Source organism: Macrobrachium rosenbergii, chromosome 25, assembly GCF_040412425.1.
Source record: "Macrobrachium rosenbergii isolate ZJJX-2024 chromosome 25, ASM4041242v1, whole genome shotgun sequence".
NCBI lineage: Eukaryota > Metazoa > Arthropoda > Malacostraca > Decapoda > Palaemonidae > Macrobrachium > Macrobrachium rosenbergii.
This window is the reverse complement of record NC_089765.1, coordinates 2,738,916-2,761,903: the sequence shown is the minus strand read 5'-3', so window position 1 is coordinate 2,761,903 and position 22,988 is coordinate 2,738,916. Positions and strand designations below refer to the sequence as shown.

The 22,988-nt window shown below is 37.3% G+C and overlaps 2 protein-coding genes across 7 annotated transcripts in view; both read left to right on the top strand.

Annotated features, from left to right (window-relative positions):
* Window positions 1-6,906, top strand: part of LOC136852277 (ankyrin repeat domain-containing protein 50-like) — a 99,425-nt gene extending 92,519 nt beyond the window's left edge. For 2 of the 5 annotated variants that reach the window (XM_067126761.1, XM_067126760.1), the window contains exons 29-31: window positions 1,584-1,724; window positions 4,226-4,369; window positions 6,525-6,875. In XM_067126761.1, the coding sequence (XP_066982862.1) occupies window positions 1,584-1,724; window positions 4,226-4,369; window positions 6,525-6,592 (353 nt within the window). In that variant the 3' untranslated portion in view covers window positions 6,593-6,875. Of the gene's footprint in view, window positions 1-1,583; window positions 1,725-4,225; window positions 4,370-6,524 lie in introns of all 5 variants that reach the window. The other 3 variants (XM_067126763.1, XM_067126765.1, XM_067126764.1) reach the window with 3 other exon arrangements.
* Window positions 6,907-21,512: 14,606 nt separating this feature from the next.
* The window catches only part of LOC136852275 (carbohydrate sulfotransferase 3-like), a 265,399-nt gene continuing 263,923 nt past the window's right edge, over window positions 21,513-22,988 (top strand). The window contains exon 1 of one of the 2 annotated variants that reach the window (XM_067126756.1): window positions 21,513-21,724. In XM_067126756.1, coding sequence (XP_066982857.1) covers window positions 21,513-21,724 — 212 coding nt within the window. The remainder of the gene's footprint in view (window positions 21,725-22,988) is intronic. The other variant, XM_067126757.1, reaches the window with a different exon arrangement.

Sequence of the window (22,988 nt, the reverse complement as noted above, 5' to 3'; positions counted from 1 at the left end):
TGTTGGGAATGGAGGCAATTTTTAATGTGATTTACAAATGCGTCAGAAGTGTGAACTCTACAGTAGTTCTAAAACTTCTCTGGTATTTTGCTCCAGTCACATCCCAAAGGGTAAATAACTGAATCCACAAGCGTTCTCGAAGTTGAAACTTGAGGAAAAATAGTATCATATAACTAAAAATTTTAAAAAATGAGCCAGTCGTTAGGTCACCTGCTAAAGGATATGCCGAGATACCACAGACTGGCTCAGTAATCTATGCTTCATCAAGTGGAATGCCTGGGAACAAAAACTGATCTGCATGCATTAATTACTGGAGGCCTCCAGTCTAATTTATCAGAGAGGAAAAATCATCATTGATTACAGAAACATCTCTCCCTGACTTGTGAAAACCATTCTTAGTCTTTGTATGTTTAGTGTAGTCATATTGTATCATCTTGTGTGGAGAAATTTGAGACTGAGAGCCAAAATTACCTTATTATGCTGATATGGAACCGAAAAGTAAATGAAAAACGATTTGAGATTTAATAGTAAATACTGGTGGTGCAGTGGTATGATTCTCAGCTACCATTCGAGAGGGCCGAGGTTCAAATCCCGCCGTTCACTGATGGCTCGGATTGAGCCACTGCACAAATCCGGTAGTCCGTCAACCTAACAGTCCGAAAAACCCGAGAGGTTCAGTAGGAGAATAGGTACCAGGCCTCGGGCTGGGGGTCTAAACAGTGGGCCTAGTGACACACTGGCCACATGTCATAGGCATTGGGACCTGTCCCCCACTGGCTGTCAGCCTAGGAAACAGGAGATCAGCACCTGCCCTATGAGCTTTCAGAGGCCTAGGAGGATTTTAACTAACTAATTGGTATCAGGCTCAAAATGATAGTAGTCAGCAAGAGAGGAGCTGTACCTGGGTGTAAACAGAAAAGGAAATTAAGACCCAGAAGACCCAGTTTGGAGGAATGGAGTACTTGATGAAATTGAACCCTGACTAAATTCAATACAGAATTTAGACCAAAGGCCCACTGGGACCCATGAGGTTATTCAGCGCCGAAATGGAAATTGACAGTAAAAGGTCTGAAAGCTGTAACAGGAGGAAAACCTCGCAGTTGCACTGTGAATTAATTGTTAGGAGAAGGTGGAAAGTAAGATGGAAGAAAGGGAATATGAAAGGAGGTACAGTAAAAGGAATGAAGGGGGTTGCAGCTAGGGGCCGAAGGTACGCTGCAAAGAACCTTAAGTAATGCCTATGCAGTGCACTGACGGCACTGACCCCCTACGGGGTATTGAACTCTGACGAACACCACCAATGTTACTCTATGAACGAAAAGTCTCAAGTGTTTGGTAAAAAGCTTCCTGACTAGGAGCAAAGAGATAAGGAGGGAAATAGGTGAATAAAATATGACAACATTCTGGCCTTACAGAGATTGATAATGCACTTGTGTTTAAACGGTATTGACTGTCTAATTGCTTACTGTTTTGTGAGACTGTACCGTAGTTTAATAAGGTGTTTGTCTTGGAAAGTTTTTAACTTCTGGATAAGAAATAAAAGTTTATATGTGATTTCATTTTTCCATAACTCTCTATTCTAGATCCCTGCTATAAGGTCTGCCCTGCCACTTACGAGCCAGTGTGTGGTAGCGATGGTGACACATTCCCCAATGAGTGTAGCTTCCTTATTGTACAATGCAGAGTTCCCGGACTCACGAAAGCACACGATGGACCGTGCGATGGTAATAAGCTTTTTTTTTTCCCTTTTAAACATATTTCTTATCGATATAGAAGGGCCTTTCCTCTTGTGTTAATTTTTTTACGGGTTTTTAAAGAAAACGTTAAGCTTTTCGATTGCACAAACAATTCGTATATATATATATATATATATATATATATATATATATATATATATATATATATATATATATAAATGACAGGCAGAAGTTCATTACCAAGCGCTTTCGCGTTTATTAACGCATCGTCTGGGCAAAAATGAGACACAGATGAAAAGAAGGTTACAAGTATACAAAAAGAACAAGAATACCAGATGGTCAATTGTCAGAGGGTAATAAACAGAAAGATAATCCATGATAATCCGGGATCAAGCAGTCACAAACTAAAATCCTAGACCTAACTGCAAGAGATACGAAAGTTTAGCCTTACAAAATCCAAAAGCATGTATAAAATTGCATACCAGATGGTTAATTGCCAAGGGGTAGAAAAGAAAGGGAAATCAAGGAAAATCCGGGATCACGCGGTCACAAACTAAAACCATATACTTAACCATAAGAGATACGGAATCTTACCCATTCAAACTGCAGAAACATGCATAAAACTGGATACTATTTTTGTTTATATTTATCAACAACTTTTTTAACTATGAGGGCATCAAGTTTAAACAAACCAAGACTTAAATTTAGAACACATTCATTATTTGACTTGATAAAACGAGATTCAATGATATTCCTTTTAACTCTGTCGTTGCACGGGGCTAAAGGTCTTGCTTCACTCCAGTTAATAGGATGATCTAAATCCCTCATATGTACGAATAATGCATTCGACATTTGGCCAGTTCTCACAGAATATTGGTGTTGTTTGATTCGTTGTGAAAGTGATTTTCCAGTTTGTCCATAACATATTTTATCACATTTTTTTACAAGGAATTTCATAGATGTAGCCAGAAACATCTTTAGGAGATTTTTCTTATTACTAAACTCTTAACATTAAAATTGCTGAAAACAACATTCATGTTGAAAAGCTTTAAAATTCTAGGAATTTGTAAAAACCTTTCATTATACGGTAATTTGAGAATATTATGCTTATCTGGATTCAAGTTTGTTATTAGTTAAATAAAATGTTTTCCTAGCTCTTTTGCATGCTACACCTACATAGGTCCTTGGTATTTAAGTTTCAAAGCAATATCATATATAGTTTTGATCTTAGCATCAATGAACTGCTACAAACGCGTAAAGCCCTTAAGAATATTCCAGAAAAGACAGAGAATTTAACATTTTGATGATGATTGACATAATAATGAACAAAAGAGGCAATGGTAGTTGATTTTCGAAAGACTGAAAAGGTGAAATTTCTATCATGTCTATGGACAGTTACATCAAGAAAATTCAAATGACAATTTCTTTCATCCTCTAGTAAATTTTATAGAAGTGACTAAATTATTTAGCTTAACCAGAAATTCCTGGAGATTTTCGTGAACTGGCCAGATACCGAAAATATCATCTACATACCTAAACCATATAACTTTTTGAGGCAAAATTCTTACCAAGAATTTTGTCTCAAAAAATTCCACGTAAATATTGCTAAGGATAGGAGATTAGCCATGCAGATCTTTTGTGCAAAAAATTCCCCATTAAAACAAAATTTGCTATCTTTGATACATAACCTTATAAGATTAGCGAGGTTTGCTAAAGTTAAAGAATATCATAACTTTCTAATTCTTCCTCTAAAAATTCCAGTAAATCATCTACTGGCACTTTTGTAAATAGAGACAACATCAAAACTAACCATAGTAAAATCAAATTTCGAATTCAAACTATTCAATTTGTCTATAAAGTCAACATTATTTTTTACATTCGTATAAGAAATGTTTCCTACCAAAGGTGTAAGAATTTTTACAAGCCATTTAGATAAATTATATGAAACTGAGCCTGCTGAACCAATGACTGGTCTAAATTTATCTAAATTTGGTAGGAAAAATTTCTAATACGAATGCAAAAAATAATGAACTTGGTCTTAAAGGGCATCGTGAGTGTCACTATTAATATCAGCGACCTCGAAAACTTTGGATTAAACACTACTATCTGCCATTTCGGTTATTTTTACATGTCACCACCCTCCCAGACCCTTCTCACCCCAGCTTCCTATCAGGGCTGAACTTGGACTTGAAGGGCATCGGGAGTGTCACTATTAATCTCAGCGACCTCGAAAACTATGGATTAGACACTAATATCTGTCGTTTTCTGTATTTTTACATTTCACCCCCTTCCTTTGATGCAAGTGATGTCTTACCCCAACAGTGTTCTTTCCCAGATAGTAAGTCATATGTACGCCAAGTTTGATTGAAATTGCTCAGTGCATTTCAGAGTGTATGTGGAACATACACACACATACATACATCATTTATATATATATATATATAGATTTGTCTTAGTATATTTTTAACTTATGGATAAGAAATAAAAGTTTATATGTGATTTCATTTGTCCATAACTCTCTATTGTAGATCCCTGCTATAAACCTTGCCCTGCCAATTATGCACCAGTTTGTGGTAGTGATGGTGCCACATACCCCAATGAGTGTGAACTCCATGTTGCACAATGCAAAAATCCCAGACTCACAAAAGGACATGATGGACCGTGCGGTACTGGTAAGCCCCCTTTTCTTTTATTTCTTGTTATATTCATATTTCATAAGGTCATGTCTTACGAGATTACAAATATGCAATGACCTAACCTTGTTAGCATATCGTTGAAGGTTACCCTAATACGTCGATTCCCTCATCACATCAGCAGCCGAATTTCTTATCTGCAGTTAAATAATAAAGATAATATTCGATGCTTGCCATCATTTGCAAATCCAATTTTCATCGCCAGTTTTGTACTGTTTTGCGATGCGTCTGTAGCCTAACTCTTACTGGCGCTACTTTGGCTTGTAATCTACGCGTCACCTACTCCGAGGTGCCAGTACTAAATATGGCGGAAGCTCCATGGGACGCCGTGTTTAGCACTAGCCCCTAGGGGATCAAAGTACTATATACACCCATTTCTACAGTATATTGTGTGGTCGACAAAGTATATTAATAAACGAAGGGCTAGTGCTAAACACAGCGTCCCATTGAGCTTCCGCCACGTTAAGTACTAGCACCTCGGAGTAGGTGACGCGTAGATAACAAGCCAAAGTAGCACCCTCCTATTTGCAGCAATGGGAGTAAAAAATCAAAGGTCGCCCTGCTATTAGACTCCATACTCCTCGTCACTTGGATATTGCCATGCGTCTCATCAGTACCTTCATTTCTCATCTCTATCAACACTGCCCTAAAATGGAAGACTGTAGTGTCTGCAAAATTTTCGAAATTGAGATATGCCACCTATTGGGCTCGTGAAACACTAATACACAAGTCTGCAGTTTCAGAATGATTCTTCAATGATTTCCACTAGTATTTATGGCGTCCCATTTGCAGTATCTGCAAAATCAGTAGTAAGGCAAGAGAAAACTGCAGTATCCACCATTTTTCGCAGTTCTTTATTTTTGCAGATACTGCAGTCTTCCATTTTAGGGCAGAATAGAACACTGGGAGTTAGCAGTCGAAGGTTTCTATAACATTCAGATTCCAAATTCCTAATATTGGTATTCGGTGAGATATTAGTCGCATTTTTTCCCTGGAACTTGGCAACGAAAGTTCTAACGTCATCTACTGTAGACATTTGAAGGTTGTTCTGAGTATTCAGTCTTATATCATGCACCTAATTTCTTACCTGCTACCAAGTTAAGTATATCTTAGTTTAACCAGACCACTGAGCTGTTAACAGCTCTCCTAGGGCTGGCCCGAAGGATTAGATTGATTTTAAATTGACATGACTTGCATAGTTAATATTGTATAAGAAATTCATTCTCACCACGTAATCTGATGGCACAATTTGACTACAGACAATTTTGACTGTTGAAAATGTAATCAAGCCTGCATCACATGTCTACATAAAAATAGACCTATAAGGTTCAGACTTAAATCTCATTCTGGCAAATAAGGAACTTTGATATGAAAGGTATTACATAGTATCACAGCATCAACATTCGGAATGAAAAGACAAAAATTGTCCGAGCTTTCAAACAAAATATATAATTTTTTGGATAATGTTCGTTTCGGGTCCGAAGAAACCTACTCGAGTTTTTTTTTTTATTATATCTTTCGAATCTTCATAAAAAAATAAAAACAAATAGTCTTTATACATAATTCTTGCAAACTAATATTTATCACAATAAAAAATTAAAATACATGGAAATGATTGAGGATTTTTTCTAAGATTCAGTTTTGCGAAATGCACTTAGGTACATTTGAAGGGACATTTGATCCCCAGGGGCTAGCATTAAACACATTTGAACCCCCAGGGGTTAATACTAAACTCAGCGAAATACGTTTGACCCCCCAAGGGGTTAATACTAAATTCGGCGAAATACGTTTGACCCCCAGGGGCTAGTACTAAACACAGCGAAATACATTTGACCCCCGGGGGCTAGTACTAAACATGGTGTAATACATTTAACCCCCAGGGGCTAGTACTAAATACGGCAAAATACATTTGACCCCTGGTGGCTAGTACTAAACACGGCAAAATACATTTGACCCCCAGGGGTACTAAACACGGCGAAATACATTTGACCCCTAGGTGCTAGTACTAGACATGGCGAAACAGTGTAGAGGAATCACTGTTTAGTACTAGCCCTCGTGTGGAATTGGAGGTCGGACGGGAAACAAACTTTTACCATTTTTTTTTTTGCCTAATTATTTGTTTCCTCTGCCACAGGTCCTGTCGGCCCTTCCGGACACAAGAAATCAGACAAATACGTCAACGTTTACGTCAACGTCCACTAGAAGTGTCAACGGAAGAGGTGTGTCACCAAGAGCTACCTTTTACTGACACCCAGTCTTTGGTTTTTAAATTTCATTCATGAGTATCTTTTAACCTTGTAAACTGGATCAAGTGTAAACAAATCTTTCAACTGCGTCAGTGATATGATGATTGGAATGCAGTTAACACTACCGGATCCAGGGCGAGGGGGGCACCTGGGTACGTGGCCCCCCCATGAAAAATAATGACAAAATAGTAATGCTGAAGATTTAGATAATATAATAACATAAATGAGAAATATAAAAATGGGAAAAAATCTATTATAGAAATAATAAAATTTTGAGAAAAAATAATAACAACAATTATATAAGTATAACATACATACATACATACATGTATATATGTATATATATATGTATATATATACATATACATATAAATATATATGTATGTGTGTATAACATGAAAATTGGTGCCTCCCTCGTGAAATTTTTCTGGATCCGCTACTGGCATTCAATAGCCTTGACTTCATTGTATAAACGCACTTACATTAGTTTTATTAGTGTTTTTAGGGGAAAGCACAGCCTTCATAATATCTTTACTATCTTGGAACATATTTTTAGTCTAAATATTCCAATGTACTTCTCAATACTGGAGCTTCAAGGAAATCCTGACGCCACGTGTCAGAAATGGAACACGTGTTTGAAAGTTCGTCCAGTCGCAGAGGAAATTGACTTCAAACGTTGGGATCAAGGAAGCAGCGACTCTACTGAAGTTTATTCAGCACTTGTAAAGAGGACACAAAAAAGCACCAAACCCCTTTGATTTGACGATAGAATATCATCTAAAAAAAGATAAGATATGCATTTTGCAACCGTTGCTCTGCATTTTTGCTTTTTAGGCGGTCACGCATTTAGAAATAAACTGTGAAATGTAAAATATTTCTTTATAAATCCGAAAGGTTCATTAACCCTGAGATGAAAAGATATTGCTTCACTGGAAACTTTGTATTTAGAAATGATGATTTTTTTTTTTTTTGTATGTGAGGACATGCACATTTCGTGAGAGAGAGAAAACTCGATGAAAAATAAAAAGCACCTTCAAGTTTGATCTGACGCACTCATTAACCTTTAACCTTTCCTGCATTTGCTACATGTTAAACAAATTTTTCAATAGAGAACTAGCAATCGAATCTACGACAACGTCATTTAGACAGGGAATAATGTAAAATATCAAATGAAAAAAATTAAATCTGTTGCCCACTTACTTAACAACTGGCTATGTAGATATACAACGTTGCATTTGGTACACTTCTCATTGGTAAGACCTAAAGTATAAAAATTTCTTTTCCAAATAGGCCTACTTACAGAACAAGGTGCAATCTGAAACCTTTACTGCACAAAATTTTCAAAACACCGATTCTCCTGGATAAGAAGAAAATTCTATAGATTTTTCAAAGAAAGTCGTAGGCACAAATACTGTATCTATGTTCTAAACATGTTTATCGTCACTTCTCGTTTGTACTGTTTGATGTAACTTAATTGAGCAAAGGCAGTTATATATATATATATATATATATATATATATATATATATATATATATATATATATATATATATATATATATATATATATATATATATATATATATATATATATATATATATATATATATATATATATATATATATATATATATATATATATAGTTTATGTATTTGTGTATATATATGGTGGGCAACAATTTATGTCTGCTATTATATAGTCATTTACTCTTTCAAAGTTAACGTGTCATTATACGATAGGTTTCAGTTTACTGACCATCAGGTACTTATTTCATTGGTTATGTCGACCAAGGTCGCAACAGATTTTGCAAGGAACGACCTTAAACAGCTTCGGGCCCAGAAGTGCTCTCGTGACCGTCTGGTGAGGGGGAACAGTTATCAACCTACCACGAAGACCAGGCACGTTTTTCTCCCTCACCCGTGTCTCATATACTCGCTTGGTTACTATGTTGTAATTTCGCTCTCTCTCTCTCTCTCTCTCTCTCTCTCTCTCTCTCTCTCTCTCTCTCTCTCTCTCTCTGAATGCTTTTCTTTTTTCTTATCTAGAGAGAATTTCTGATTTTTACGGCAACTGACCGTTTTTCCGGGTAAACAACGGAAGACCATGATTAATCAATTGTTTTGTGATTCATCTGAGTATTTCTGGTCCTTCGTTGACGAGTTACCATCATGCATGCTTTGCTATGGAAAGTCTTATTCTACCCTGCTTATCATTATTAGGGTAAAATGTTTCCGACTTAAAAAGAAAGGATATATATCTGAGTTCGCATATCAAACCTACACTGGAGAGAATCCCTCGTGTCGTGTCGTGGCTGACCGATTTATTTTGAATGGATTCATGGTGCGTCAGAGAAGAATTGTGAAACTGAAATGGCTCTTTGGCGCTGCAGCCGTAGCCGGAAAGCATTTAACCAGACGTAACCGAGTATGGGACCTTTCCCTGAAAAAAGCGGGACGCCATATCTTAAAAACTAACCGTAGAATTTTTCTTGAAAATAGTCTCATTAGGTTTCCCACACCCAAAGTACACCAGTGGGCTTAACGTAACCTAATCTATCTAACCTAACCTAGGGGCATGGCCAAAAAAAAAAAAAAAACCTGGGCTGGTGCAATACTAGCACACATCTCAGGAATTTGCAGCCGGGAAATGACGCTTATCTTCACGGAATACCCAATCCAGGAGAAACGATTCGAACTCCTGTCCTCACTCAACTACCCCGTAGTATGACTTCTTTCACGCTATTCCAGGGATTCTGATGTATTCAGAACTAGCTTTTAGGCCATTTTACCAAAGGATAGGAATTTGTTCCTCTGAGATTTGTCCTTCACGCCACTAGTGTGTATTTTGTCTGTACCAGTTTCAGTCTTAGGTGAGGTCGGTATCATTTTTTGAGCGGGCTTTCTCCTAAATGTTGGACACGCAATTTTTCTCCGTAGGGGGGGGGGGGCGGGTTAATGCCGTCAGTGCACCTCACGGGGTGCACTGTAGGGGTATTACTAAAGGTTCTTTGCAGCGTCCCTTCGGCCCCTAGCTGCAACCCCTTTCAGTCTTTTTACTGTACCTCAGTTGATATTATCTTTCTTCCGTCTTGTTGTCAACCCTCTCATAACAATTGTTTCATAGTGCTACTGTGAGCTTGTCTTCCTGTTACGCGTTTGTAACCTTTTACTCTCCATTTTCCTTTCAGCGCTGAATGATCTCATAGGTCCCAGCGCTTGGCCTTTGTCCTAATTTCCATATTTCATTCTTTCACTCTTTTTTCTGTATTTCCCTTTACCTCGTCTTGCTTCTTCCTAATGAACACTATAATATTCTTTGGAAGCTTGAATTTCAAGTCAGTGGCCCTTGTGGGCGTGTTCCATGTGAACAGCGTTCATATTCTGAATAATAATAATAATAATAATAATAATAATAATAATAATAATAATAATAATAGTGTATATACAAACACATTCCTAAAGATCTTGTCACTACTTAATTTCACGTAATCGTTTAATTTCAGGTTTGGTGGAGTTAAATACAGTAAGAATTAGGGTTTTAAAACGTGCTTAGACAAGAGACTCTTTACGCTGGTTTGCCGCGAAGACTTTTTAATTTATGATAAAGCATGCCAAAGTTTGTTAAGTTGGTCTCCATTCTCTGTATTTGTGAGTAGTTTGAGGTGAGGGACGTGAGACTTCGTTTGGAAGTGCGTTTTTAGTCTCCTTTTATCATATACGGATAATAAAAGTTGAGCACCTATATCAGATAGCCTAATTAGTCTTTTAATGAAACGGCAATTAATTTCATTTCTCAGAGTAACACGTTTTTAACAGTTCACACACCTGCCACGTCTAAATTCGCCCGTATTCACTCGATGAAATATAATTCTATCCATAGATCTGGTATGAAACTCTGTAGAATCCCTGCATTTACAGCAAGAAAGGGCACTTGATATTTCTTACACAAGAAAATGCACAGGGAGGCCACATTTCATAAAGCAGCCCATGAAACAACGTTTCCAGACATTACGACAATAAATTGATCATCGTGGGCCTAAGCGCGTTGCCAGACGTACAAACAACTCGGACTAACAGAATTCCTGTGACGAGAGGCATCAGTGTGCTTGCACATTCAGAAACACTGACTTCTCATTCAGAAAAGAAAAGTGAACTGAACTGAATCAGAATCTCCATTGTGAGAGAAATCACGAGGGAATTTCCTGACAAGACATCTTGTTTCACTTTCGCTTCTGGGATCTTGGGTTGAAGGGTTGCGGGTTCCTGACTCCTGGTTAGTTTTTCTCTGGCTGTGTTGCAGGTCGGTATGTCGACGGAAACTTTGCGGCTGTCAAGTGCACGTGCTATCTGTATAATCTAAAGGAAAAAAAAATTCTGTTTCCGTAGTGAACAACCAGCCCTCTGCATGGGGAGTAATCTTTCCGGTCCAAGAACAGAAACGAATTTACAAGAGAAAGAAAGGGTTTCCGTATAGCCAAGTGCAACTTTCTCCTAAAACTGCATAGCGGGAGTGACATTCGAACCGGGCAAGTTCATCAACAAGGTAACTGCAATAGTTTTGTTTCAGATGGATTAGATGGTTCGATGTATGTGACAAAAACGAGTAGCACCATGGTATGATAGACAACATACGGAGATCTAGTTCACTTGTACCGAAGAATTCCCATACATTGATAAAAAGAAAAGTAAAGAAATGGAGAGAGGAAAAAAAAAAAGGTTTGCCTCTCGGACTTACGCGTCTTCGCGTCATGAGACTAAAAAAGTTGTTGTCATTTTATCTGTAATACCTTTAATGGGCTAATTTATTTACTTAAACCTCTACCATAACCTGGGACCGATGCCCAAATATTTCTATGTTATTTGTTGGGTAATTATATAAGTAAGCAGCTTATAAATACACATGCATACATTTTATCACTGTTAGTGTTTTCGACCACAACTGTCGATGGAATCATTAGCTTTCGTATTTTCCTTACCCAAAAATTTTTAACAATTATGTTGAAATGCATGTATAAATCATGAAAAAATGCGCTTGGCAAAATGCGTAACTTTTTTATCGTCATTAATCCATACATGTGTGAGAAGTGTCACCAGAATGATAGCTACATCCAAACCTACCCTTCCGTACCTTAATGTGGGGCTCCGGGTCATACCCCCGCCCCCAACATAACCAGACGTCAAACACGGAAAAATAGTCGGAGGTAAGAAATCGTTTATGCGCTATTCTTGCCAACATAATCTCAGAGGAGGTTACAGTGCGCCTCGGAAGACATTGTTCACACGAAAAGTAAGCCCCAAAACTCCCAAATCCTTTTTACATTATCCAGTAAGCACAGCTTCTGTTAATAACCTGACTCATATTCCAGAAATAGGAAATATCAAAAGCACTTTCATTTGACCGTTAGTGTTATAGAAGTTTTAGGTGACGAGAAATTTATATTATATGTATACATATATATATGTATATATATAAACTTATTAAGTATTAGAAAATAAGTATATTTGAGCATCAAAGGGCAAATGACAACCTAAGCCTCCCCGCCAACTGTTCATGTCTTCCGTTTATACCTCACGGCCTAGACCTAGGTTTCCACTGACTCGTAGATTATCTAAATTTGCTCTTGCCTGATCATGCCATGTGCAGAAGCAGTCTAGTTCAAGTAATAATATCGCAGGCGGCACAAACAGGTCTATCTTGAGGTGAGAATGAAGAGATGCCAGTGGAGAGACGAGACTGAAGAAGAATGTGTTAGTGGTTGATGCTTACAGAAGATGCTGTAATGATTGGGACTAGTGAAGAAGATACGCAGAAACTAGTGAAAGTTTGTGTTTGTTAGAGGAGAAAGATGTAAGTAGATGAGGACACGAGTCAGGTTATGTTAATATGGATACTGGACAAATACAAGCAGCCGATTAGAGTTAAGTATACCTTAAGCGGCTATTACACGGGCGAATTTTCATGCAGCACGGCTCCGTTCGCTCTCTTAGAGAGGGCTGACCCGAAGGATTAGATATTTTTTACGTGGCTAAGAACCAATTGGTTACCTAGCAACGGGACCTACAGCTTATTGTGGAATCCGAACCACATTATGACGAGAAATGAATTTTTGTCACCAGAAATAAATTCCTCTAATTCTTCATTGGCTGGTCGGAGAATCGAACGCGGGCCCAGCAGAGTGCTAGTCGATAACGATACCAAGCTGACCCATGAGGAACTAGCCGATGAGAGTAGTTATGTAGGTGTAAATATGTGAAGGCAGAATGAAATAAGAGGTGGATCACAGAATAAGTGAAGTAAGGAAGGTAACTGAATTTGTGCAAGAGCTGGGAGTCAACTTCACTTCTATGGAACCCAGAGTTGGAATATATATGTGGGATGCAGTGATAACTCTTCTTTAAATAAGCGAATTATCGATATTGAAGACAAATAAAAAACGAACTGCAACTAGATATGGGTAGTTGTATGTGTAACATATGTGCCCCAAGAAGATTTTGAGGGACAAGAAATGTGCAGATACATAGAGGTGGCGAAAAGAGGTGGAAGGATGGATCACAGTCTTTTGCGATGGTTTGATAATGTGGAAAGAATGTAGGATGATAGGCTGATGAGAAAAGGTTGGAGGATTTGGGATTGTGAATAGGAAGAAAGTGAAGAAGACATAAAAGTGTTTGACAGATGAAATGAAATAGGCGTTGGAAGGGGCCTGCAAGGCAGTTGTTAAAGAGGGCAGTTTGTTACGGGGATTCATCTTGATGATGGTGAGCATCCCGCCTACATGTTGAAGCGGCTAGTGTTGTGGAACTTGTCTGCGTAAGACGTTTGTCCACAATTCAGTAGTTAAAGTATTCAGGTGGAAGTGATTGTTGGATTGTCTTTTTTGGAAGGTACGCTTTGGCAGAGAAAATGCACAATGTTAAAAATTACCTTACATATATATATATATATATATATATATATATATATATATATATATATATATATATATATATATATATAGCCTATATATATACACACACATACACTAGCTGACCAACCCAGCACTACCCAGGAAAACTCTGAATCTCAACTGATAAACTCTCTCTCTCTCTCTCTCTCTCTCTCTCTCTCTCTCTCTCTCTCTCTCTCTCTCTCTCTCTCTCTCCTGTTAAGGTTGTTGTTTCAATTACATTGCCCAGCATTCTTGGCATTTTATATTTCACCCCTTCTCACCCCCCTTCTTATCAGGGTTGAACTTGAACTTGGACTTGAAGGGCATCGGGAGTGTCACTATTCACCTCAGCGAACTCGAAAACTATGGATTAGACACTAATATCTGTCAACTATGGATTGGACACTAATATCTGTTGTGTTCCGTTATTTTTACATGTCACCCCCTTCTCACCCCTTCTCACCCCCTTTGGTGCCAGTGACGTCTTATCCCCAGAGTGCTGTTTCCCAGATATTAAGTCATATGTATACCAAGTTTGGTTGAAATTGCTCAATGTATTTCAGGGTCATGCTGGAACATACACACACATATACATAGATACAACCATTTTTATATATATAATATCGATACATATATATATATATATATATATATATATATATATATATATATATATATATATGTGTGTGTATATATATATATATATATATATATATATATATATATATATATATAACATTTACATACATAATATACATGTATTTACATGTACATATATGTATATAAATCTGTGTATATGTATACATATATATATATATATATATATATATATATATATATATATATATATATATATATGCTTCTGCTGAGGCCCAAGGACAAATATGGATAAAAGTCAATTGACGTTCAATTCAGATAAATTTGTCAGAGCTGGAATAAACGCGCATCCTCAGCATCATAGCCAAGTTGTAATAATTTTTACTGCTCTTTTAGCTGAAATATACACACACATATATATATGTATATATATGTATGTATATGTATGTATATATATATATATATATATATATATATATATATATATATATATATATATATCAGCTCATTGGTCTGGTAAAACTAAGGTATACTTAACTTTTTTATAAATATATATATATATATATATATATATATATATATATATATATATATATATATATATATATATATATATATATATATATACAGGGTGTTTCAAATTAGAGCCTCCCCCACAGCATAAATTAAAATTGATATGGACAAAAACAAAAGTAATTCAGAACAGATATTTATTTAAGTTTCTCTCTGAGTATTTAATATTTTGTGTGGCCTCCATCTGCCTGTACCACAGCCTGCATTCTTGAGGGGTATGATTTCAGCAAATCGCAAAAAAGCTGATACTCAAACTCCATTTCCCTGAGCACTTCGGTCACCTCTCTTCGCAGGTCGTCGAGGCTTAGTATACCATCATAGTTCGCTGTGCACGCTTCAACACGATCCTTTAAGATACTACCAATGTTTTCACACACATTAAGGTCTGGGGAGCTACCTGGAAATTCACTTGACGAGAAGAAATCGATACCACTGTTTCGAAGCAGCTTCTGTGTCTGAAGAGCCTTGAAACATGGTGCCTGATCATGCAAAAATGTGACTTCTTCAACAGATAACACATTTTCAGGATCTTTGAGGAAAGGAAATACTCCACCAGTAAGCACAGTTTCTCTGAAGTACTCGCCATTCCATGACTGTCCTTTTTCTTTGATGATCCACATTAACCGTTTGGCTATGAAACAGCGAAAAATATCCAAACATTCAGGAAATTTCACAACTTGGCGATAACGCACGTCATCGCTGATATCATCCAACCTTGCAGCCCAAACCATGTCATTTTTATGATTTTGGCTTCCTGGCTGTGTAAATGAAGAATTCATCTGATGCAGCAACATGGAGAAAGTCAGCTTCATCCCAGTCATTAAGAAATGAACCACAAAACCATGCAAGGTCTTCTATCTGTTGCTGAGTGATGTTGTGCTTGCTGATAACATGAAATGGCTTCATACCAGATTTTTCCAACTCACGATATACAGCACTATAACTTCTCTTCTTTCCCATTTTGGTTTGCGCCAATTTACGTAAAGACTTTCTTGGTCTACCCACTGCCTCAGCTATGATGTCTTTTGACTCCTGAGAAAGGACTTCAGGCCTTCCAAGATTCTCACTCTTTTCGCGATAACAGGCTATGGATTTTTTCTCAGTTTCTTTTAACAAAGGATTCATCTCTTTTCATGTATTTAGCTATCCAGGAACGTGAAATGAAGGATGCGCCAGCATCCCTGGCCTCTCTGAAGGTTATAGCCCAGATTCGGTCAATCCATCTGATTTCCTCCGAGTCGTTAGCCATGGCTGTATCTAACTCCGTCACTCAGTCTGAAAATACAAGAAATGTAAAATAAAAAATAACTTATTAGAAACTTAAAATAATGTACTTGGAGACAGGCTATAGCAGAAAACTTCATAACTTTCCATTTGTTCTGTGGAGGGTGGGGCTCTAGTTTCAAACACCTGGTATATATATATATATATATATATATATATATATATATATATATATATATATATATATATATATATATATAAAACAAACTACTGGTTACTTTTTACTAGATATGTATGTAACTTTAGTAATCGACATGCCCTCTCAACTTCTCGAATTCTTCACACTTCTTGGATACGCCTTTCACTACAAATCCTGAGATCCAAATGCAAGATATGAAGAAATTCTGACCCATCCCCAGCATCGAGGCCATTCAAGTCTAAGGCGTTGTAATGACAAGAGTATCCAAGAATTGTGAAGTTATCGAGAAGTTAAGAGGGAATTGCGGTTACTACAATTACATACGTATCCGGTAAAAAGTAACCAGTAGTTTATATATATATATATATATATATATATATATATATATATATATATATATATATATATATATATATATATATATATATATATATATATATGACTTTTTATCACATCACCGTGATTCATATACAATCAGTAAGCTGCAAACGTCCTTTAATATCCAATTCGCTCTACCTCGGAAATAATATATTTTCATATATGTTACCGAAGGGGAATTTTTAGTTGATAATAAGTTCTGTCGTCCCGTGGGCTCGGACCAGCGACGGACAAGAACTCAGGACTACAGTGGACGCTAATATATATATATATATATATATATATATATATATATATATATATATATATATATATATATATATATATATATATATATATGTGTGTGTGTGTGTGTGTGTGTGTGTGTGTGTGTGAGTATATATATTTATGTATGTGTATATATATATAATATATATATATATATATACACTATATATATATATATATGTGTGTATATATATATATATATATATATATATATATATATATATATATATATATATATATATATATATATATATATATATATCAGCCTGAAAAAGCAATAAAATCAATTACCAATTTCGCTACGATGCTACGGTTAGGTCTATTCCAGCTCTAATAAATATATCTGAATTCGACAGGTATATTTATGCATGAACGGCAATCGACCTTTTATCCTTCTCATGGTCAGGTCGGCAACGTGACCTCGTTCTGATACTCCGGATGCGGGCTCATTGCAACCAAAGTAAGTGCAGTATCTCTGCAGTTAACTAGTTAACTTCCACTTCCCAATCATCAGGATTCTTTTTTTTTTTTTCTTCACTCCATATTCTGCAAAAGTCTTGATGGTATATAGGTGTCATCAGTTGCAGCCAAAATCATCTATACATTGATTCCATGATCGGCTGCTTTTTTTTTTAATCCCTTAAGTTTCTTCATTATTGATTCCACAATTTAAAAAATTGAATTCATATCATGCGCACAATCAGGTCTTGGCCAGCTTTTGGTATATCAGGCGCACCATCCGACTCTCCCTTATTCACGTTCTTTCATAAATGTTCTGCTGAGCGATGTCTCTCTTCCTTTCCTGGTGTTATTGTTAACCCATCTCTCCCATTCAGGGGCAATTTCCACTTTTCTTGTTCACCAAAAGTCAGTGATAATTATTCAGTTCCACTTCATGAACACATGGCTGTATGTCAACATCGTCGCCCAGTTTTCCAAACGTTTTCTCGTTTCTTTTTGATCTTTTAACGCCACTGTCTACACACTTGAGTGCTTAGTGCGTCCTGCTGTGTGTTCTTTGTCTCCTTGAATCATGTTTGCGTGTACCTTTTGCTTTTGTGCATTGGCTGCATTACAGGTCTCATCTGACATCTAAGGTTTCCAACTGATTAGTCAATATCCAGTACTTTGTCCAGTGGATCGGTATACGTTATTGTTAAATCAGTTCTTGCTGATTGTCTGTTCCTCTTCATATATATACTTCCCCGCATGAGGGCTAGTGTCGTCAGTGCACCTCACGGGGTGCACTGTAGGCATTACTAAAGGTTCTTTGCAGCGTCCCTTCGGCCCCTAGCTGCAACCCCTTTCGTTCCTTTTATTGAACCTTCATTCATATTATCTTTCTTTCATTTTGCTATCCACCCCCTCCTCACAATTATTTCATAGTGCAACTGTAAAAGGTTGTCCTCCTGTTACACCTTTCAAACCTCCTTTGCTCTCAGTTTCCCTTTCAGCGCTGAATGACTTCATAGGGTGTATTTCATGTACAACATTATTCTCCAGTTGTGTATAAAATTCATCTTGTATTTGTTCAGAGCATTCTTTCGTTTGTGCATAGTACACTTTTCTATTCTTGCCAGCAGTAGGCTAATCTACTATCCGCTGCTCTCAGTCCATGAGAGACATTATTGCATTTGGCATTGAGATCGTTCCTCCTTCTCTGTCAGTTCCATCTGCTCTTTCTGATTAAATATGCACATTATCCCCTTCCACTCTCATTTTGCCCATTCATTTGCATTATGGTTCACAAACAGCCAGGCTGTCCAGTCCACACCTCTTGAATTCATTTATATATATATATATATATATATATATATATATATATATATATATATATATATATATATATATATATATATATATATATATATATATATGTATATATATATATATATATATATATATATATACATATATATATATATATATATATATATATATATATATATATATATATATATATATATATATATATATATATATATATATATATATATATATATATATATATATATATATATATATATATATTGTACACATAAATACTTACATAAATACAGCGTGTGTGTAACAAGCTGTATTAAGTGCTCAAGGATGCTTAAATCCTTTCGATTTATTCAATTTTCAATGGTTCAAATATCGTTCGTTCCTTTGATTTCCTTTAGTCCAATTAGCAACACGATTCTAATTAGAAAACGTAAGGCTTCCAACTGATATTGTTTACGACGACAGTGAGGTTCATTAAGCGGTGACAAACTTCCCCGAAACTCCCAAATGAGTTCTTGTCGAATGTTAACTGAGGTCTTCCGTGTTTCTTTTAGGCTGGGTTTCTTTGGCTTGCGAGGGTTTGGTAAATATTCCTACGCTGAGAATGGGATTCTGCAGTTTTTACATACTGTTGCTGACCATTTTTAGTTTTATGTAAAAGAAAACCATTGAGAGGGCTGTTTGTTTGTCCGTCCGCACTTTTTCTGTCCGCACTTTATTCTGTCCGCACTTTTTCCGTCCGCACTTTTTCCGTCCGCACTTTATTCTGTCCGCACTTTTTCTGTCCGCACTTTATTCTGTCCACACTTTTTCCGTCCGCACTTTTTCTGTCCGCACTTTATTCTGTCCGCACTTTTTCTGTCCGCACTTTATTCTGTCCGCACTTTTTCCGTCCGCACTTTTTCTGTCCGCACTTTATTCTGTCCGCACTTTTTCCGTCCACACTTTTCCCGTCCACCCTCAGATCTTAAAAACTACTGAGGCTAGAGGGCTGCAAATTGTTCCGTTGATCATCCACCCTACAGTCATCAAACATACCAAATTACAGCCCGCTAGCCTCAGTAGTTTTTATTTTATTTAAGGTTAAGGTTAGCCATGACCGTGAGTCTGGCACCGGCATAGGTGCCAACAACACAGGCCACCACCGGGCCGTGGCTGAAAGTTTAATGCGCCCCGGCTGTGAGAGTTTCATGGACCATGGCTGAGGGTTTCATACGGCATTATAAACTATACAGAAAACTTGATTGCGCCGAAGAAACTTCGGCACCTTTTTTACTTGTTTGTTTAGTTACTTGCTATTGTTTCATTTTTGTGGACAATATCTGAGGATCTTGATTAAGTAAGAATACATGTCATCTGCGGAAGTTTTTCGATGAGTAGAATGTTATGCAGTATTGATGTTTTGGAGCAATACTTATCAATATTTGCTTCTCCTTAGGTTCGACTTTTTAGTGATTTTTGAAATCGGGTAAACTTTGGCTGATGTTTTTTTACATGAATGAAAAGCAGTCTGTAAAGAAGAAAGCCACTTATTTGAAGTCCTTTAAAGCAATAAGAATAACTAATATTCTAATGATATATCGAAGAATTACCTTTATTACACCGAAAGAGAGAGAGAGAGAGAGAGAGAGAGAGAGAGAGAGAGAGAGAGAGAGAGAGAGAGAGAGGAAAGAAACCCACGGAACTCTATGACTTCGGAAACTCGATATATAAATCAAAAGACGATAAACTGGTCGTTTTGAAATCTTGACATGATAAAAATGTAAAATTTGGATTACGGATTGAAAACTAGTTTAAGAAAGAATATACTTGAGTGTTGCGGACTAGACGTTCAGGAGTGGGAAGCAAATTTTGATTTGGCTAACACTTGAATTAGAAAAAAGAAAATGCACACACCTATCAGGAGACTTCGGCAAAAAAAAAAAAAAAAAAAATGAAAAATCTGCAGACGCCGTGATCTCTTGCAGTGGAAATCAAGTGAAGAAATTTTAATTTGTGATTTCCCGAAGTGAAAGAGAAGGGAACTTTTACTACAGATTGCTAAAAAAAATATTACAAATGTACGCGTTGAATTTTGGGATTCCCTGCAGAAAAAAACAAGTAAAAAATGCGCCGAAGTTTCTTCGGGGCAGTCAGGTTTTCTGTACAGCGTATAATGCTGTATGAAACTCTCAGCCACGACCTATGAAACTCTCAGCCGCGGCCCATGAAACTTTCCGCCACGGCCCGGTGGTGGCCTGTGTTGTTGGCACCAATAGCTTTGCCAGACCCACGATCATGGCTAACTTTATCTTTAAATAAAAATAGAAAAAAAAAACTACTGAGGCTAGAGGGCTGCAATTTTGTATGTTTGATGATTGGAGAGTGGATGATCAACATACCAATTTCCAGCCCTCTAGCCTCAATAGTTTTTAAGATCTGAGGGCGGACAGAGAAAGTGTGGACGGTCAGACAAATAGCTACCGCAACAGTTTTCTTCTACAGAAAACTAAAAATCGTAGCTTGTCCGGAACACATCAGCATCGTTTGTGCTAAACGTTCTCAGTTTCTTGTATTTTCCTCCAGTATTTATTTTGTTGAAATTCGGTCGTTTGTTTCCGCGCGGAAACATCTCTATTACCAATTATTGTTATCCAGAGACTTCCCGTCTCCTGGACAACCAAACGGTTACCCTGGGTTTTCTCATTTGCGTCTCCTGACACATCAGTTATTGTGCATGGGTATATAACTTTTTTTTCCGTTTCTACTTAAATTGTTGAAAGTCATTGTAACCGGATGGTCTCAGGAGTTTCTGGAGCATCTAATTATCATCTGGTTGAAAGGAAGATACAGTAGAGAGAGAGAGAGAGAGAGAGAGAGAGAGCGAGAGAGGCATGATTTTTTTTTTACCGGCGACCTTTCTCCCTTGCTGGCCTGGAGTGCTGGCGAGGTGTGGGCTATATTGATGACTGGTAGAGGGAGAGAAAGCCAGAGAGACGAAGCTTTCTGTGCGCAAGCTCATTCTCTGATTCCCCTCGCCTGCCGTCTCCACGCGCACCCACAAACACACACACACACACCCACACTCGCCCCAACCTCCAACCAGTGTTGGTGTCGCTGGTGGTGGAGGAGGAGGTGGCGGTGTTTTCTTGAACGACGAGGAATTACTAGGGATGAGTGAGTGGTGTCAGGGAGAACGGTGTCGTGGGGACATTTTTTTTGTGGTGGTGTTGGTGAAAGGATCAAGGATGCTGTTGAAACTAACTGCTGGAGGCGTCCGCATGTCCTGTGGACTCGTATTTTTGCGTAACTTCCAGCAGATACGGTTTCCCTCCCTTTCGTGCGTTGTTGGAATAGACTGAAATCGTGAGGGATAAATTGGAATTCGTATTTTGTGCAGAAAATTATGTAATTAGTACCCCTTAATGTAACTTGCTTTCAGCATTTTTGGTGTAAAGATAACCAAATTTATCAGAGAGAGAGAGAGAGAGAGAGAGAGAGAGAGAGAGAGAGAGAGAGAGAGAGAGAGAATCTGCTAGCTCTTTTATTGTTTGTTTACAATAGATTGGTGCCTTATCACCAGCTATGTCCTGTCATATCAGAATTAAATTCAAACGTCTCCGTTCTGATCGTGAAAAGACTTTTATTGCATTCGTAATTTTTCTTTGATAAATAGTCCTAACAATTTTATCAGGTGATTCCACTAGGATCGTTTGTCAAATTTTCTCTTAAATAGTTTCAATTACCAAATGTATGTATTACATCCAGGTTTTCATTAGAAGCTTCAGTACTGGTAGAACTGGTGTTGACATTTATATATATTTTATTGAATATCCGTTATCATAATAGAGGTTGTAAAACAGTTGTTGTTTTAACATGAGCCTCGTGCTAACATGATAACGGATAATTAGATTCGGTTCGTTACAGGAATTTAGGCCTAGAAGAGTTGATGGAGGCAGTTAGCAGGACGCTTCCACTTACATAGCCTAGATGAGTTCGAGACGATTAGGCCGTATTATTTTCGGGTGTGAACCTGTTAGGCCGTCACAACTTTAGGCCATATGAAGTTTAGGCCGTAAGACATGGCGGAAGCTCCCTGGGACGCCGTGTTTAGTACTAGCCCTTCGGGGATCAAAGTATTATATACACCCATTTCGGCCGTTTGCCAGTTTGGATGTTACGGCCTAAATGACTTACGGCCGAACGACCAGGACCTGCCTAGACGATGACTGCTTTTAGAAAGCCGCAGGTGTATTGTTCTTGACGGAAACAGTGATGATACTGAGACAGTTATATTAGTCCATAGCTGTAATTAGTATTGATGATGGCAGTTAGTAGACAGATTCTGTTAATGCTTTATTTATTTTGAAAAGTCTTGGTTACAAAAGAAGGGATGCTAGCAGCCTCTGGTGAAATGGAACTTGCAGTGGCAATTAAAAAT